This window comes from Pectinophora gossypiella, chromosome 23, assembly GCF_024362695.1.
Source record: "Pectinophora gossypiella chromosome 23, ilPecGoss1.1, whole genome shotgun sequence".
Taxonomy (NCBI): domain Eukaryota; kingdom Metazoa; phylum Arthropoda; class Insecta; order Lepidoptera; family Gelechiidae; genus Pectinophora; species Pectinophora gossypiella.
Window position 1 is genome coordinate 5,406,414 of NC_065426.1, and position 19,208 is coordinate 5,425,621.

At 38.1% G+C, this 19,208-nt stretch overlaps 1 protein-coding gene across 1 annotated transcript in view; it reads right to left on the reverse strand.

The window, feature by feature from the left end:
- Nucleotides 1–19,208, reverse strand: part of LOC126377382 (paired box pox-neuro protein) — a 79,906-nt gene that overhangs the window by 24,102 nt on the left and 36,596 nt on the right. The window contains exon 3 of the mRNA XM_050025110.1: nucleotides 13,854–14,074. Coding sequence (XP_049881067.1) covers nucleotides 13,854–14,074 — 221 coding nt within the window. The remainder of the gene's footprint in view (nucleotides 1–13,853; nucleotides 14,075–19,208) is intronic.

Sequence of the window (19,208 nt, forward strand, 5' to 3'; positions counted from 1 at the left end):
CTATTTTCTTTTTATTTATTAAGAGTGAATATCCTTGGCGTCATTTGGGTGGTAATCAAACACACACCAAATGCATAAACAAGGCCTACGGATATTACTCGAACGAGGGAAATCTCATCAAATGGATCACCTTCCTATAGGGATGACCACTTAACAGGTAATGTCCTTGAACACAACCTTGAAAGTGAGAGAAGACCTAAACTTCCTCACTAGGACCTCGAACAACAAGATCTTTAATGTGGAAGGAACCCAAAGGTTTACCTTCTAAGGTTTTCAATGAATAAACTACATTACCTAGCTTTTTATGTACTACACATTTTTCAAACTTAGGGGCTAGTTTAGCAGAAAAGTGCTTGGGAGCGCTGGACAAAGGAAAACATCTTTTATAAATAATTTGACCTTCCCGCAATTCCAAAGGACGCTTCCTAAGATTATAATATTTTACATTCTGTTGATATGCCTTTTTAAGGTGACATTCAACTTTCTTGAAGACTTCAGCCATACGAGGCAACCGAGAAGCAAAAGTTTGGGTATCTACTACTATGGTAGACCCATCACAAGGTGAAGAATCTTTTGTATAAGTAGCACCATCGATGACCATCTCTCTACCATGATTTAGATAAAAGGCAGTATATTTTGTACTTTCGTGGACCGAAGTATTGAGCGCACACTGGATTTCCTGAATGTTCTGATCCCATTTACGATGATCAGAACGCACGAGGGAAGCAATAGCACGAACAACATCACGATTCACTCGTTCAGTTTGATTACACTGAGGATGGTATCGAGGATTATAGAATATATGAGGTACTCCGAAAGAAGTTAAAGAATCTCTAAACTCTTTAGAAGTGAATTGAGGACCGTTGTCGGTATACAGGATACGACATACGCCATGGACTAGAAAAACATGTTTCTCAAGACATTTCACAATGGCCTTAGAAGTTGCACTACGCAAAGGGAATAAAAGAACATACTTACTGAAATAATCAGAGACCACGAATAAGTATTGATTGCGAGAATAAGATGAAGGGAAAGGACCTAATATATCGCATGATATAGCCTCCCAAGGTTTAGTAACTTGACGGGGGTTACCCATCAGACCAGGCCTAGCAGTATTGACCGGCTTGTATGAACGACATACCTCACAATTGTCAACATATGATTTTACATCTTTAAATAAGGAAGGCCAGAAATATATGGAAGAAATTTTCTTGTGGGTCTTAGCCACACCGAAATGACCGGAAGAGGGCTCATCATGATATTTTCGAAGAACTTCTACATATTTTTCACGGGGAACAACGATTTTCCAATCGTGTTGAGAAATAAGATGATATTTATTTTTAGATAAACGACATAGTTTACCATTTACTACCGAGAAATTAGGATAACGACGAGGATTTTTAGTACAACCGTTAAAGACTTCAATATACCAAGGATCAGAAATAGTGTAGGGATCGATCTCAATTGAGCCAATCTTGATTCTAGACAAAGTATCAGGTATCACATGTTCTTTACCTTTCCTGTGAATTATATCAAAATCGAACTGACTCAAACGACATGCCCATCTATTTAGACGACCACTCGGATTACTAAGATTCTGAAACCACTGCAACGAGGCATGATCGGTTATAATATAACATTTGCTACCCTCAACATAAGGACGGTATAACTCCAGAGAATAAATCACAGCTAACAGTTCTCTTTCTGTCGCTGAGTAATTGATTTCTTGGGCGTTTAATGTTCTGCTACTATAAGCGATAGGGTGATCAATACCATCGACCCTTTGAGTTAAAACAGCACCAATAGCAAACGAGGAAGCATCCGTATGGATGTAAAATGGCTGAGAGAAATCAGGACATTGTAGAATAGGTGACGAGATAAGAGCAGATTTAAGTTGGGTGAAAGCTTCTTCAGCTTCCGGAGACCATGTGAAAGGTACCTTCTTACTAGTAAGTCGAGACAAAGGTCTAGCAACATGAGAGAAATTTTGGATAAAACGACGGTACCAACCCGCCATTCCCAAGAAACGTTTAACTGACTTCGCGTCAGTTGGCGTTGGAAAATTTGCAATAACATCTACTTTAGAAGGATCGGTCCTAAGACCATATCGATCAATTACGAAACCGAGATATTTAAGTTCAGATCGGCAGAAAAATGACTTTTTCATGTTAATAGTGAGATTAGCGAATCTTAGTTTTTCATAAACCGCTTTTAGAATTTTCACGTGTTCTTCAAAAGAACTGGTACAGATAATGATGTCGTCAATGAAACAAAACACTTTGTTATCAAATTGAGAGGAGAAAAGATTATCCATTAGCCTTTGCATGGTAGCGGAGGCTCCTACAAGACCAAAACACATGACCTTGTAATGAAATAGCCCACGGCCAGGAACCGTGAAAGCAGTTTTCTCTTTCGAAGAGGTAGAGAGAGGAATCTGATGATACGCAGCACTCAAGTCAAGAGAAGTTAAGTATTTAGCATCGCGAAGATTGTCCATAATATAATTAATATCTGGCAGTGGATAGGCATCAGGTTTTGACACTGAATTTAACCTTCTACTATCTAAACACAGACGAATATCACCATTGGCTTTAGGTACCATGGTTACGGGAGAATTCCAAGGAGAGAAAGATGGTTCAACAATATCATGTTGGAGCATTCGGTTTAACTCGCCGTCTAGAAGTTTAAGTTTTTCAGGACTAATACGATAATATTTTTGTTTGATAGGTTTCGCATCACCTGTTTCTATAACATGCTCTATTAAATGAGTACGACCAAGGCCGACTAACTCTGAATCAATATTAGAGAAAAGTTGTTTAACATTATCAATTTCTTGTTTTTGAAAATCCGAAAGAGAATCTAAATTGCGCAAGCCATTTTCTTTGACACTTGCTACATTGTATAAATCGACAGGCTCTATTGCAGGTAGACACGCCAGAACTTCTGGGGCTAAATTAAATGATTTCCAGAAATTAATTCCGAAATGTAATGGAAGTTTAATTTCGGGTTGAATGTAAAATTGAATGAGCTTAACCTCATTGTTATATTCAATAGGAATATCCATGTAAAATTGGCAAATGTATTCGTGACCACTCGCCACTTTCAAAAATACAGGGAACTTTAAATTACGCAATGGGATACCAAGATTTTTAAAGAATTTATGAGCATTGTTTCCTAAAATAGAACAAGCGGCTCCACAGTCGAGTAAACCAGAAATTTTAATACCATAGACTTTAACAGTTAAATAAGGGCGAAAGTCTTTAGAATTAGGATTAAATATCGCCTCCCTGTAGGATTCAGATCCCAAAGAGACTAAGCAATCTAGTTTTTTGAATTAGAATGAGGATTACAATTTGGGCAAAGAGGAGTCTTTACCCCTTTCTTACCACACTTAAAACAAACTACTTCCTTAGATGCATTACACCGATTTGTGGAATGATTTGTTCCACCACAGCGAAAGCAGGTCGAAGAACGTTTAACAGAAGCGACAGGAATGTTTTTAGAAAAATCCCTAGAGGATTTAGGTTTGCATTTAAAGTTGAAATCCGGAGCTACGGAATCTTTAGAGAAATTGGGTTCTATAAAGTTGTCAATCCTATGTTTCGTCAATTCCAAACGTTTACCTATCTGTTGTAATTGTTGGATGGTAGTGACATCAATCATCCGAATTTCCCTACTATATTCAGGACGAATATTCCGCAAGATGATGTCGAGTTTATCGCTCTCAGAAAGCTCTTTACTCAAACGAGACATCATACCTAGTATGATGGACAAATATATGACAATGGATTCATCTTTCGCTTGTGTTCGCGAACGAATCTCTTCAAGAAGACGAAAGTCGTAGTCAGGTAAATCAAAATCTGATTTCAAAGCAGAAACCAGTTCACTATAGTTAGAAAAACGACATTTATTGGCGCGGTACCAGCATAAAGCGGGACCATCCACCAAGTCAGTAAAACCAGTGTAAATATCATCAACAAGAATGTTCCGTGCCGAACACAGCTCCTCCAAACGAGCCAGGAAAGCGCGAACACAGGAATCACCCTTAAATTTCAAATTCAAAGAGTTGAGGTTATATTTCTTTTCATGAGAAATAATAGTTTTATATTTGTTAATACACGACGGACGGTTTAATTCATGCTCGGAATCTGAAGATGAATCGGAAGTGATATCATTATTGGCCAATGATAACAATAAAGAAGTTTTCAATTTTTCAAGGTCATCGGCCGGACGTTCTATGCGAGACAACCGCAAAAGCAAATACTGAGCACGGCCTAGAATACGCTGATGGGCCGAAGGAGATTTGTCAGGACTCGATAAACAAGAGATGATTTCATTTATTTTTGATGTTAAAGTTTTATGTTCATCATCAAGATCACACTCAAAACCCTCAGATGGTACAACTATACTGCCGCGACGGGCTTGTTTACAAGTTTGTCGAAATAATTTTCGTAATTGCTCAACAGTATTATCCCGGTCAACCTTTAGATTCCGAATAGAAAGTTCATGAATAAGTTCATCTTTCAACAAGAAGTTAATATTAGCATTGAATTCTGCCATTCTGAGTAAACAAAGTAAGAACAGTATACCAGATAAGTGAAGAAGAAATATGGTTATGTCACTAATGTATGTGAATACAGTTATAGAACTCTAAGTACTAACAAAATGTAATGAAGAAAAAAATTATAAGTAACACCCCTATAGGGTACTTATCTACATGCTACTATGGTCCTACGTATCAAATTTATGAATACTATGTTCCTATGTAACCACTAACAAATAAAATAAGTTAGAAACCCACAGTCTATTACTATGTCTATGTAAGAACTTCTATGTGCTCTGAGTCACTATGTTTATAATTGTATAAATTACTAGAAAAAGGAATTGTGTCACTATAGTCCTATGTGATATTAAAAGTATATGACTATGGCCCTATGTAAACTAACTCAGCTTAAAATAAGAAAAAGAAATCTGAGAGATACTATGGTCCTGTCAATAAAATTATCACTATGTCCCTATGCAACAACAACTGGAGATATGCTAAATTTCAAGTTTCCATACCTACTTATAAATAGAAAAGAAAAGTCATAAATGTGTACCTATTAAAAGAAAACACACCCTATTTGCTATAAAGTTACACCATGTGCTTATAACTAGGTTATGTTACAAAGAACAAAGAAAGTGAAATACCTACTAATTTCCAACCTTGCTTTTCTGAGCCAAACGTTGGGCGCTTACTGTAGTACAATTAATGTTGGGGTGAGTTGCCCCTATAGATGTTGTCTTATAATGAGATATTAGTTTCCCAGGGCGTGGAATGAGGCACCGAACTCAGAGAAGAGGGGGAGAATAAGATTAAAATGTTGGGCGCCGTGTAGAAGATCCCCTCCTATTGCAAACAAAGCCAAGGTGTTGGAAATAATAAAGATTTCACTTTTAACAAAGGTATAATTGATTCAACAATTTCACAATAAAACTATATGAAGTCAGTCGGTTACAAAACATTCTAAGGTAAATTTAGAAATAAATCTATTACTATAACATGATATCTTAACTTAATATTATTCCTAAACAACTAGGTTTTATTCCTATGAGAATAAGTAAAGTGTCAGGACGGCAGGTCCTGACAAAAGGCATGGAGTATGTATTGAGGATAAATACTCCATGTATTAGTTGAATAACACATTGAGAGAATGGCACTATCCATAATAAGTTAAATTAATCATGAAGAAGAGATATCTAGATGGTATCCAGAGATTTTAACACCAAACTGGAATTATGTACATTAATGACCGCAGCAGGAACTGACCCTGACGGCAAAAGTAGATAATGAACACAAATGGTAGTCATGGCTGGGGAGCTAGACCCTGAGGGAAGACCTTGAAGTTGATTTTTGAAGTTAGTCTTTACAGTTGATCATTCTAGTAGAACTTTAACACTGGACTCTGCCGGTGGACTTTGACCCCTGTAACAAAATGACATGTTACAGCTCTGTCAACCCCGTTACGACGCGGAATTATAGGTAAAAACACTCACCACATCACGTGGGACGATATTATAACAGCATTCCCCCTAGTCGATGGACTAAACCATTGTTTTTATACTGAAAGAAAGAACGTGAGGTTAGGTCATTGTCATGAACATATGAAGCTCATAATTGCCAACGTTCCACGATAATAACCATCAAAACACTCACCAGAAGACTTCACCATCCTTTCATCATAATATATGTGGCTTATACACCACTTTAAAGAAATAATCGCGACGGGACTAAATTGCCATCGTCATCGCGTAAACGAAATGTCAAACGAACATAACTTTTTCCCGGCGCGTAGGCACACACCTGTATGCCATACAGCCAAGTGGGAAGTGTAAAAAAAAAACGTGTTACAGCGCAATGCAAACAAATGTCAAATAGCAGTATTGCTTTTTTGATGCATTGCTGTGATGCGGCCTTTAAACCCCCCAGTAGTGTCTATACTTCTTACAACAGACTAACGTGCACTTTCTTCCCCCAAAACAATACATTTTGCAACTATAGGTTACAATCCTAACCTAAAGAAACGTTCGATGTTCAACAGAGTCCTTCAAAGCTAGGCTTAGTCATTGCAAGCTTGCAATTAGCAAGGTATCGCTACGATGTGAATTTCACACTAACATTTATGTTATTCGTTGCGAAGCTGCACCACGATCGCACAAATGACGTGAAATTTCATTTGTTGCGCCTCGAAAATGCTCTCACACAGCTTGGAGAAATGTATAAGAATTAGTAGAATGCCTCTGTGTTTCTAGTACCCTCAAGCAGCCTGATAGTGTAGTTTCATTGTCATTTTCGTCAGCTAGTTTTAAAGCGAGAGAAAAATGAATAACAAATAAGTTTAAAAACTAAAACCCGACTACGGAAAAATTGCGCTTTAAAAAGTATGAAATAGAAATAGATATAATCTTTAAAACAAAAAAGAAAACAAAAAAATATTTCTCAGAAATTCTTCTCGACGAGCAAAAGTGTGTAGTGTTAATTGGATATAGTCACTTCCCTAATTGGCAATTTGACAACAAATGAAACCTACTAGCTTACACGTGTTTAATTTTTATGCCAGCCTGGTACTTTTTAAACCGATTTCAGCGGAATTGCTCTATTTCCCTAACATAATGGCGGATCCCAAGTGGACGAATAAAACTCCTTTCCAGTACGAAAAACGAAAAGAGAAAAAAAGAAAACTCTTGGTTTTAAATTCCGTATTGATGAATTGGTAGTCTGGGGTAATAAGTCACCACGGTTCATCGTATCCTGAAGTCCCAAAGATACGGTGAACGGATACGGACGAATGAATACATATATTATAATGTGGCTGCACGTTACCTACTAGTAACTAGTGGACCTGCTCGAAAGGGAGTAGGCATTATGTCTATGCCTACCTTTTTTTGTTCCAGACATTATTATCTTGCGACGAACATGCGCTCATTTCGAAATATGTAACAATTCCACCAACGCCGTGAACAGAACGCTAGCGACCATATCTTAGACATCCATTTTACGATTCGCAACGACCGATAGTTATGGTCTACATGGATACCGATAGTTATGGACATGAGTTAGAATTTGGCCCCTATCTCTCTAGTGCTATTTGGTGTGGAGACGGCTGCCTCACTGACAAAATATATGCAGTTGTATAAAAGGTACCTCACATATGCAGTGCAACGAATTTACGGCAACCGAATCCCAAATTCCCCGCTGCTGGAACAACCATAGTGTCTTATTAGATCGAGAGATAGGGCGCTTAGAGGACGATACAAATTACACCGTTCTAGTAGTACCTACATGCTAATTAAAGACGTCAAATAAAGGTTAGAACTGAAATTACTCCTACGGTCCTGTACTCCTACAGTTTCCGACCGAAACTGGATTTCAGCTGAAACAGACAAAAGATTCGAATAATTAATAATGTTTAAAGTTTATCGAGTTAAATAGGGGATCTATAGCTGTTCCTTCATTAAGCAACTCGATATTATGCTCCTCCTTTGATGGTCGATGATGGATATTCTGTTCTTCGCTTTACTTGAAAGTTAAGCTATAACTTAGTACCAGAATAAGTTGCTCCACCGCCACTGTGTAGGTGTGCTGAGACCCTTAAGTTTTTATGGTCCATGGCCACTAAATGATTGTAATTAGCGGCCACAATCCTGGTTTACGAGGGACGGTGCGCTATCAACCACTACTTTCACACCAATGGTCATTTAAATATTATTTTTGAATGCCTGTGCAATTGCACTGAAGCGTATACTATAATTGTGTGTAGTAACTAGTTGTAGATTATTACCGTAGGATAAATTAGCTTTACTATCATCAAAACAAGAGAGCCGTGGTAGCCCTGTTGGTAGAACGGTCGTAGGTTCGAAACCAGCACAGGGCTAAACCAGTGATTGTCGAATTTGTTTTCGAATTCATATTTGGATTATAAATGATTATCACGTGCTCAGCGGTGAAGGAAAAGATCGTGAGGAAACCCACATTCCCGAGAAAAGCATTTTCGGAGATATGTGACCTAACCTGTATTGGGCTGGTTTTTCCGTCGCGGGTTGGAAGGTCAGACAGGCAGTCGCTTCCGTATAAAACCGGACCTGTCAAATCTTCAGGTTAGGTAAGCGGAGCCTGTGAAAAGCGGGATAATGCTGGGGAGATGATGATGAAATTAGCTTTAGTATATAATCCTCAACCATTCCCATCACCACTATCATATTACGCTGCGTCTGTGTAATTATCCAGTTCTCCATCCGATGTAAACACAGAAAGTTTCGTGCCCGACAACAGTTAACAGCCAATTTTAACGAACGTCTGGAATCGAATAATTATCGAATTGATTCGATGAATTTTATTTTTATTTAGTATCATTGCTACAATTATAATCAAATGGAAGCGAGACCTGCCGACAGACTGGAAATAAATGCTTCTGGACGATCATCGATTTAGAAAAAGCGTGTCGAATAAAAATAATAGCGGATCTAAAGGAGCGTTTATGCTTTTGCGCAGGCAGGGCTGTGCATAGGGAGTACTAACCGGCCAAGTTGCGACGCAAAATGCTATGCGACCTAAATCTACTTTAATGAATTCAACGTAATTTAAGAGCAACAACGGCCCAAATTCAAATTTGATTATATTTTATTGCACCAAAATAAAAGAAAATAGTTACAAAACAGATTTAACTAGGTACATGGCAAAAGGTGGCCTTAACGCTTAAAGCAATTTCTTCCAGACAAGCATAAGGTGAGGAAAATATGCGAAAGTACAAAATCTGGGCACCGTCAGGACTGTTGTCTTAAATTTTAGAACCGGGTGAGAGCCCTCAGCACCCATTTGTCCGGCCAAGTAGTTAATGCGAATTGTGGCGTAGCACTAAATCCTTTAATATTTGGACGATATAGGAGCAATGGATTGATGGAGAGAGTGAAAACTAATCCGTACAGTCATGAGCAATACAATGTATCCACTTTAGGACTCTGACGCACTAACATATTTGACATTTAGTGAGATTTACGGTTCAATTTGTCAAAAAGTTAATGTGACATGGTACCAAAGTTCTATTACACTATGAAGTTCAAGACGTGCGTCGCTTATCTATCTCTATAGGTAAATCCGGCGCACGTGAAAACACCCATTTGTATTGTATTTCTCGGGAATGCGGGTATTCTCACGATATTTTTCCTAAAAAAAATGACACAGTTCTAACCAACCCGAAATGCAACAAAATTAACATTTTATTTGTAGTGTGTTTCATGAAAAGATAAGCTAGTTAAAACTTAAAGGTGTAGAACTCACTTTTTCAAAGAGTAGGTTAGAAATCTTCAGACAATCTTACGGTAGACACCCCTGAAAGGGATAGTGGGTAACGGTAAATATTTGTTAGGTAAAGGCTACACAGCATGCCATGTGTTCCCACACTGGCGATTCGCCGCGGTCGGGTTAAGATTCGAAATTCGAAACGCAACGTTTCGGAGGTGTTACCATTAATTGTGGCAATATACAAATAACTGCGAACCTGCGATCGGAAATAATTGGTGTTAGTCATGTTGTGGCTATGTCGGTTGAGGTCTGTGCTGATGTGCAATTATTCACATATTGGTGCTAATTCCTGTAAATACCATCTAATTTTATTTTAAGTTATATCTGTCATTTTCTTATCCGCCGAAAAGGAAAGGGACGGGTAATTGACAAGCATAAAATTTATGGAACACACGTCAATTTTAAGCACAAATCTAAACCAACCGTCTAAAAATTTTACATCAGTCAATAACCCGACACATTAATTTACTCATTCTTCCTAAAATTAAGAGCTGTGAATCATCCGTCCCTTTCCTTTTCGACGGATATGAAAATGACGGATATAACTTAAAATAAAATTAGGCGGTGTTTGCAGGAATCGGGGCCATTATTATACATACATACATAAACTCACGCCTATTTCCCACCGGGGTAAGCAGAGACTATAGAATTCCATTTGCTTCGATCCTGACACACTTCTCTTGCTTCCTCCACGTTCATCAATCGCTTAACATAACATAACAAATACTTTATTGCACAAACAGGAAAAAACAAAAATACGCTTCATACACGCACGTCGGTTCAGAGTAGATCGTACTAAACCTTTTCTAAAGACTCCAATTTGGTCAATGTCAGTCCTTCTAGGTCTTCCTCTGCCAGCCCTACCATCAACTTTCGCTTTATATATCGCTTTTGGAATTCTATTATCCTTCATCCGCTCGACGTGTCCAAACCAACATAACATTCCCTTCTCAATCTTTACTAAGTACTTAGTTGTTTTTTTTTTATTTTCAGGCCAAGTCAACACCATCCATATGCAATAACTCTACAATGGGTAAGTCACGTCAAAATATATGTTTTTTTTTTTAAGTTAAGGGTACAAACGTAAAGGTGATACGGGTCACCACCTATCGCGTTGGTTTAACACAAAGCTCGGTGAAGCGTGGTTACTTAGTTCATCTTGCAACGGATGTACCTCCGACTACCCCAATTGGGATATAGTCGTGAGCTTATGTCAGGTTATGTTCATAGTATTTTTCACTTTAAAAACGTTTAAATGTTTCCATTTGATTGCATTAATTTTTTTTCCAACATTTCTATTCTAGTGCACTCGACAATAGTCGATTGTAGAATAAGTTAATATTTAAGGTTAATTTGAATAGGGAGGATAAGATTGATACTAACCTTTGACCGTAACCATAATTTTCAGTTACATCTAATAATTATTTAAACAGAAGAAAAAAAAATATCCTTTATTTTCGACTGTATTTTTTACAGCAATCTGCGATTTATCCGCTTAATTCTCTTGACAAACAAGAAAATCGGGTAAAAATACGATTTTTGACCATAACGATCGTTTATTAAATTCAAGGTGCCCTTGCGCATATGAGTTTAACCTTTATAAGGCGAAGGTTTCAAATTATTCAATCAAACGATTTTCCTCGGACGTTATCGTTTATGTATTCACGATTTTGGTACTGTTTAATTGTTTTGATAACTGTTGGGGATTTAATGTTGTGTGGAGACACGGTCGTGTAAGGCCGACCTTTGAGAGGTCAAACTTCTCATGAAAAGTGGAAGTAAGTACCAATACAAATTAATATATATTCACATTATTGCTCTTTTGAGCTATGGTAGCCCAGTTGGAAGAACGCTCGACTCTCACTGTAAGGTCTCGGGTTCGAATCTAGCACGGGCCTAAATATAAGATTTTGAAAATCGTTTTTCCAATTCATGTTTGGTGCACAAATGACGTACTCAGCGGTAAAGGAAAACGTGAGGAAACCCACATACACGAGAAATGCGTTTCTGAAGTATGTGACCTAATGGCAACTGTTAGGTTGACCTTATTCAACTGGTTTTCCATTCGCGGGTTGGAAGGTGAGACAGGCAGTCGCTTCTGATAATAACCGGACCTGGTAAATCTTCAGGACCCCGTGAAAACGGAATAATGCTTGAGAGATGATGGTGAATTGCTCTTTATTCCCTCTGGTTTTGTTGCACAGTTCTGTTAACAAAACTACTAGAATTTGTTGTCACTAGTTTTGTTAATCTGTAATTATTTTTGACAGTTCTGTCAACAACACTACTGGGATAAGCGGTTCTTAGTAGTTCTGCTTTTGTAATTTTATTTTGAATGGACAGGAAAATCTGTCATGTGTAACACAGGTATGTAAAATTGAAATGATAGAGTCCGGAAACTTCTGAATTTGTATTTGGAAAATGTGACGTTTGATCTTTGAAATCTACTAGGAGATTCTTTATGATAAAAGTCTGAAATGAATGTTTTTTTTTTGTACACACGGCTTTAGATCTTGTATGGGTTAATATCGATAAGTCATTGATAAGTATATTGACTGACTGACTGGCGAAACGATATTGATAAACTTACTCATAAAACCCAAAAAAAATATATATAATTTTTTTTAATTGGAGGCATAACATCGCGGTATCATTGACATAAATGGTAAACAGAAAAGCGGTAAATTACAAAGAAAAGAAATCAAAAGGTCAAATCTGCAATTGGTGATCTTTACACTAAAATAAAATAATTATCACCAAATTCGTCGATCGTCGATAAGTTACGATTAATTATAATTCGAACGATAACCGCGACAATCTTCGAAACGCCAATAAATCTACATTTATTATTGCGGAAACAAATTCGATTTCTGCTATTTCTGTATTATGTCCTATTTTATTTTATTAAAGATGATATCACTGTCATACCGATTAGAATATGACCGCGATTTCGATTATAATCGATATGCGATCGGCGAGGCTTGATTAGTAGTCAATTAAACGTTCCCATAACACCGGCAATAAAGGTATCTGGTGATTTGGTAGTATTTTGTAGTAATCAATTTTTGACGTCGGCGGCGTTTGTGGCACAACAAATGGGCGGTTTATTGGCGTGGTGAATTTAGTGAGGCCGACGAATGACCGGCGAGGCGATGGTCGGCGCGGGCGCGGCCGTTCCTCTGCAACTGTCGTGGCTTAGGGACTTGTCACGTGTATGAAGAGACCCTTCTTTTTATCGGATTACGAAAATGCTTTAAGGAAGTGGAGAATGGGTTTTAGTGAGGAAGGAAACAAGGCTTTCTTTGTAAGTTAATTGTTTGAAGCGTTTTATGAAAAGTCTTGTAGTAATTTATACGTAGTAATACGTTGTAGTAATTTATTTTGATAAATTACCTATACTTAAGTAATTTATCAAAATCAAATATATTTATTGCACAGAACAAAGATTGAGTTTTACATTCAAAATGCAACGATTTTATTAAAATCGGTAGCGTTTCTTTTTTCAAATAATTGCCCAGAATTCCAAAATCGAAACTCAACATTCGAATTTTGAAATTCATCGGTCATAAAGTTACCAAACAAAAATCGGTACAACGGAACCCTCGGTGAATCGCGGACCGTGTCGAAAGGCGGCAGAAGCCGAAAGCGCCCGTTTTATAGTTTATAATTACGGCTGATTGCCGACGAGCCGAGAACACGTCACAGAATCACCCTGCACCCGACTGTCGCACTATTGGTTTACGTTCTCTAAAATATTTTTGTATGGGAAGAGGCAATATTAAATGATGTACCAGGACATACTTAAAACTCCGAATTCCGGCTAAACCCCGCGTATTTCAAGAAAGTAGCTTTAGGTTAATAATATCAACCAGCCACTTTGACTGAGATATGTCTGAAATCTGTTAATGGAGGGGAACGTTTTGTTCTCTTCGAAAACTTGACTGAAAGAATTGATTTTGCTGCGTCCACGCACTCGTAGTTAGCGATCTTGCTATATCATTGACGTACCTACCTTAGTTTTACTGCCGCCAATGGAGCCGGGCCGTATAGACCCCGTCTCGTAAAACCTGGTGAGGATCTTGGAGACGCAGCCGTGGGATACCAGTAGCTGCCGGCTGATGTCACAGGGGCGGACGCCCATGATGGCTAGTTCTACGATGCGCTTGCGCACCACGTCTGGGAGCGGGCGCCCGTTGACGAACACGCCGCCGAGTTGGTTCACGCCCGCTTGGCCTGTTGAAAAAATAAGAATTCTGTAGGTTTTTACAGGGCTTGGATTATACTGAATTTGTTACAAACATACATAAACTCACGCCCATTTTCCACCTGGGTAAGCAGATACTATGGAATACCATTTTCTTCGATCCTGACACACTTCTCTTGCTTCCTCCACATTCATCAATCGTTTCATACACGCACGCCGGTTCAGAGTAGATCGTACTGAACTAAGGACATATCTGAAAAGTCGATTCTGTCTCGCAAAGTTCGCTCGTTATGACTTACTTACTTAGTCGAAGAGTTATCATGACTATTTGAGTGATACAATGTTACACAACACATAATGTAACGCAACACATAATGCAACATTAACATTTTATTATTATTTATTTATTTTTTTACATTTTTGTTATTTTTATTTTATTTTTTCATTATATATTAATGCAATATTGTTAGAAATATACCTACTTATCTTGAAACTATTTCGCATTTAATAATTTATGTTGAGCAGGTATGCCAATAAGGAAAATTATGAACAAAAACCGATACACCTGCAAACACTACTCAAGGAATAAAATACGCACTAAACATTTTATTACACGTTTTATGAAATTTTAAACAAACTTAAGACATCGCCAGACAATAGATAGGAATCTATTCATTTCTTTACTTCCCTAATTAACTATAGGGACGATAAATTCTCGGATATTGTTGACATCGTATCTTGGGATCTAAAAAAAACAAATGCTACTCATTTTTTTCATAAGTGACTTACCCACCGTCAGGTAGCGCTACCCTTGTAGACAGATATTATGTGAATTTGGCAATCAAATAAATATTAGCCCTAAATTGGACAGGTGTATACGGACCGTTACTGCGAAATAACTCAATGTTTCTTTTGTTATAACGATCGGTATAATGTATGGTCGCCTTAATGAGGTCAAATTGTTGTGCTTTTCAATTTCTATTCCGTAAGGTGCTGGGTAGTTATAAACTCATCTCGTGAGGTTTTTCAAAGAGTTTTTTCTATCAAGGACGACTTAACTTATGTACATATGAGTTTTTGATTCTACTTATTACTCCAAGTATGATAATTCCATATAAATATGTATCGCTTTAGGCGGCGCTTTATCGACCAATAGGCGGAGAAAATACGTGGCACTTACGTCTGTTGGTCAAAGCTCGCGAGTTTAGTCGCGTCGCGCGCGGTATGTAGCCCATGCAAGACTCAAGTATCTCAATTAATCGTGAGTAACCGCAGTAGCAAATCCCTAACACGCCGCCCAAGTGATTCCCTTAACTCTTTAAACACCATTTCATCCGACCAAGGCCCATTTCCTTCAAACCTCATTCGGCTGTTAACGGCTACCGTTCCTGCCATTAGAAAGCTGTAAACCAATCTGCAATTGCCGCGATATTTATCGCCCTGATGCAATAAAATTAGCGTTCTAATTCGTTCGTGCAATCTTGGTTTATGGGTTTTCTTTAGGCTGCCGCTCCCTCCATTTCACGGGTATTGCCGTGTTCAGATGCCGCCACCTCACAACGGATGCAAATTGCTTTCTTTACTTTACGATGCGACCTTGTGACACACAGTCCAATGGCCAACAGGTTCATGCGCCCCGTTTCTTCTTCATAACACGTCCAATTCAATTAAAAATTCAATTATACTTTATTGCACCAAAAAGAAAGAAAATAGTACCTCTTCTAAAACCGAAGGAAATGAAGAAGCCTGTGTAGATGACAATTTATGTTTCATGAAAGTAACATTTCGTGGCTCTGCCTACCCCAAAAGCTCATACGCAAAATGTTATGTATGTAATAAAGTATAAACATCTGACTTATTAGTGAATGAACCTTACATTATTACATTTACATAATACCTAACGCCACAATTATAAACGAAACTAAACGACAAAAATAATGGTCCCGATTCCTGCAGACACCTCCTAATTTTATTTTATGTTATACCCGTCATTTTCTTATCCGCCGAAAAAGAAAGGGACGGATGATTGACAACTGTTAATTTTTAAATTAATGAATAACCCGGGCGAATAAAATAGGCATCTCACTGGAATGTATGTTTGACGTGTGCTGTAAGTTTCGGGTTATTGGCCAATATAAAAACGTAGGGTTTTTAAAATTCATGCCTAAAATTGACGTGTGTTCCATACATTTTATGCCTGTCGATTACCCGTCCCTTTCATTTTCGGCGGATAAGAAAATGACAGGTATAACTTAAAATAAAATTAGATGGTGTCTACAGGAATCATCCATTAACTACTTAAACTTCAAATTTAAAAGCTCTTCACTTGATGAGGAAGTGTTAACAGCACAACGTGTCTATTCTTATTGATATCAAGTTGTTTATGTATATATCATATACGGAGATCATATCACTTTCACAGCTTTACTTCTTACTGCCGCTATTTGTTCGCCAAACATGTCGGGCGTTCAACCCGACAAGTCAGGTGCCCCTCCCAACTTGTCTGCTCGTATGTATCAACTTTACGAGTGCTCACCACAGTGGTCTGTAATGACTGGACACTCGACGAGCGGAATTGGACTTTGATCTGGACACTTCTGGTCGACTTTCCTTCTTTCCGCAGAATGGCTTTAATTTGACTGGACATGGCTTGACACGGCGCAGACGCACTTCAAAAGTTTATGTCCTATAGTTCGAGCTTTATATTTTTGCTGATTATAATGTTGATAGGCATACACATAGATAAATTAAAACTATCTATTTGTGCGAAAGACCGACAACGCATCACCGTAGTTCATAATTTTACCTTGGGTCGAATATAAAAAAGACGATATTTATTTCTCTCATGTGGTGTCATGATAGGGATACTGTAAACATGTCTATGTCGTCTAGATGCATATAAACTAAAACTTGACATTGGCACAAAGCAACACTAGTGCCATTAAAAAAAAACTAGATCTGTGCTGTAGGTTGTACCTACGCATCAAATAGGTTTTTGTACTCCCCTAACCGAGTTGAAAAACTTCTATCGGATAAGAGCCCTCAATACAAGACAAGTAGAAAATGCCATCTGAGTCAAACAATAAGTCACGTCAAAAGAAATACTTGGAGTTACTTACTATTTGTACACAAAAAGAAGAATAAAAAACACATTTAAAATTTATTTTATAACATTCACGCCTCGCGAACGAAATTACCTCTGCGTTAAAAATAATATTCATCGCTTTTAGTTTTAATTATAATTAATAATTAATTACTAATTTCAACTTTTAAAGCCTCTGGGTTACACGCATTTGTCGGTGCGAGGAATACTGCCGAGTTTATAGTTTTCGATTGGCAATGGTGTCTGGAAGCGAGACGAGAGAGAATAAAAAAAAGAGTTATTACCTACCTTAAGGTTAATGCACATAGACGGTACCGGGAGCATTCGGAAGGACTCGAAATCTTTTTGTGTCTTTATTTAATAAAAAAAAAAACAAAGGTTTGCTCTTGACACTATTCTGCTTCTATTTGCGAATGGGTGCTTAAAATAATCAAAAAAACAGACAAACTCAAAAATTATCATTCGAAAAACTTTACTTTTCTTATTCTTAAAAATAATTTTACTACGAAATGCTTTGGGTTTCTTCTACGTGTGTTCAGAAGCCAGTTACGGACCCCACCGGCGTGGTCGACGATTTTCCTCAGGGGCCTTTTGCGGATCAATAAAAAAGTCAAGTAACCCGGGTTAACAACAGGGTTAATGGGGTTGGTAATCGACCTCACAATCCACATGATAGAAGAGACTAGGGTCGATTAATTCTTTCAAATATTTTCCTCTCAGACGACACCCTGAAGTGAGGTTTGCACCCAACTGGCCACCCACAGGCCTGTTGTCTTAAATTTTGTAGGTTAGAGCTTTGAGCGCTCCGGCGCCTATATCCGGCCAAGTAGTTGATGCCATTTGCGGCAAATCGACAATAAGTCACGTTAAAAAAAGTCTAGGTGGGCACTCAGCTTAAGGCCACGGTGTGGAGATAAAATCTCATTTGTAACGTGATAGTAAAATGTTCAAGTACTCCGAGCCGGTAGCTGTAATGGCAACTTGGTTCGCTCGGGTCATCACTCACTGGGGTAAGTAGCCGTACTCTAAACGTGGCGATTTATGTACTCTCTGCTATACTTTATACTAGCTAGTACTCATGCGAGTCAACACCACGCTAGAGTGCAACTCCTTTCCCGCTTTTTTACTCATATCTATGTCAAAACACCAAAAATGACAGCCGATTTCCTTCTAACGGCTTGTCACCTTACGCCCTCTGGTCCGCGGAGGTCCGTGTTACTCTATACCTTACAATGTCTTACAATAGTGATTTTCTACAGAACTTGGGAGATTCGGATACTTTAGTCCGACAAACGAATAAAGATTGAGTATCCTTGACCGTTTTTCTTCATGGTTATACATACACACACAGTTTCGCTTCTTTCACTCTAATCAAAGACTTCATGAATGCTTTCCAGCTTAGAGTATCTGACCTTTCTTTAAAACATCCTGGATCTGACCTCGGTATGCACGTCTAGGCCTTCCTCTTCCAACCCTACCACTAACAACCGCATCGTAAATCGTTTTCGTAAGTCTACTTTCTTTCATTCTTTCTACATGTTCGAACAAACTAAGCATTCCTTTCTGAATTCTCCATTTTATTTTATATCACAACACACTATAACTTTAATTTTTATTTCTATCTTTTATTTCGTATTTTCGTTCCGTTAAAAAGTCATTGTGGCTCTGTGGTACACTGGCTTCGCCAACACAGTTGTCTCGACCATTATAGACGGCGATACGGCTCCGATATGGTCTAGCAGAAAGATCGGTGAGGTGTGGGTAGGAAGGGTAGACAGGCAGTCGCTTCTGTGAAATACTGGATCTGCAAATCTTCACGTTAGGTAAGCGAATTCTGTGTAAACGGGATAACGATCATGAACCTCTAAGAGGATAAAAAAGGGTAGCACAGTTAGTATGACACTACTATAGTTTTAGTAGTAGGGTTTTAATTTATCTTACAATGGATGTATTTGTATGTCCCTCTGACTACCCCAAAAATGCGATATAGCCGTGAGTTCCATTGAAATCCGCGGTACTTCGTTCGTGACTCATACTCCATTATCTTAATGTTGTCACAG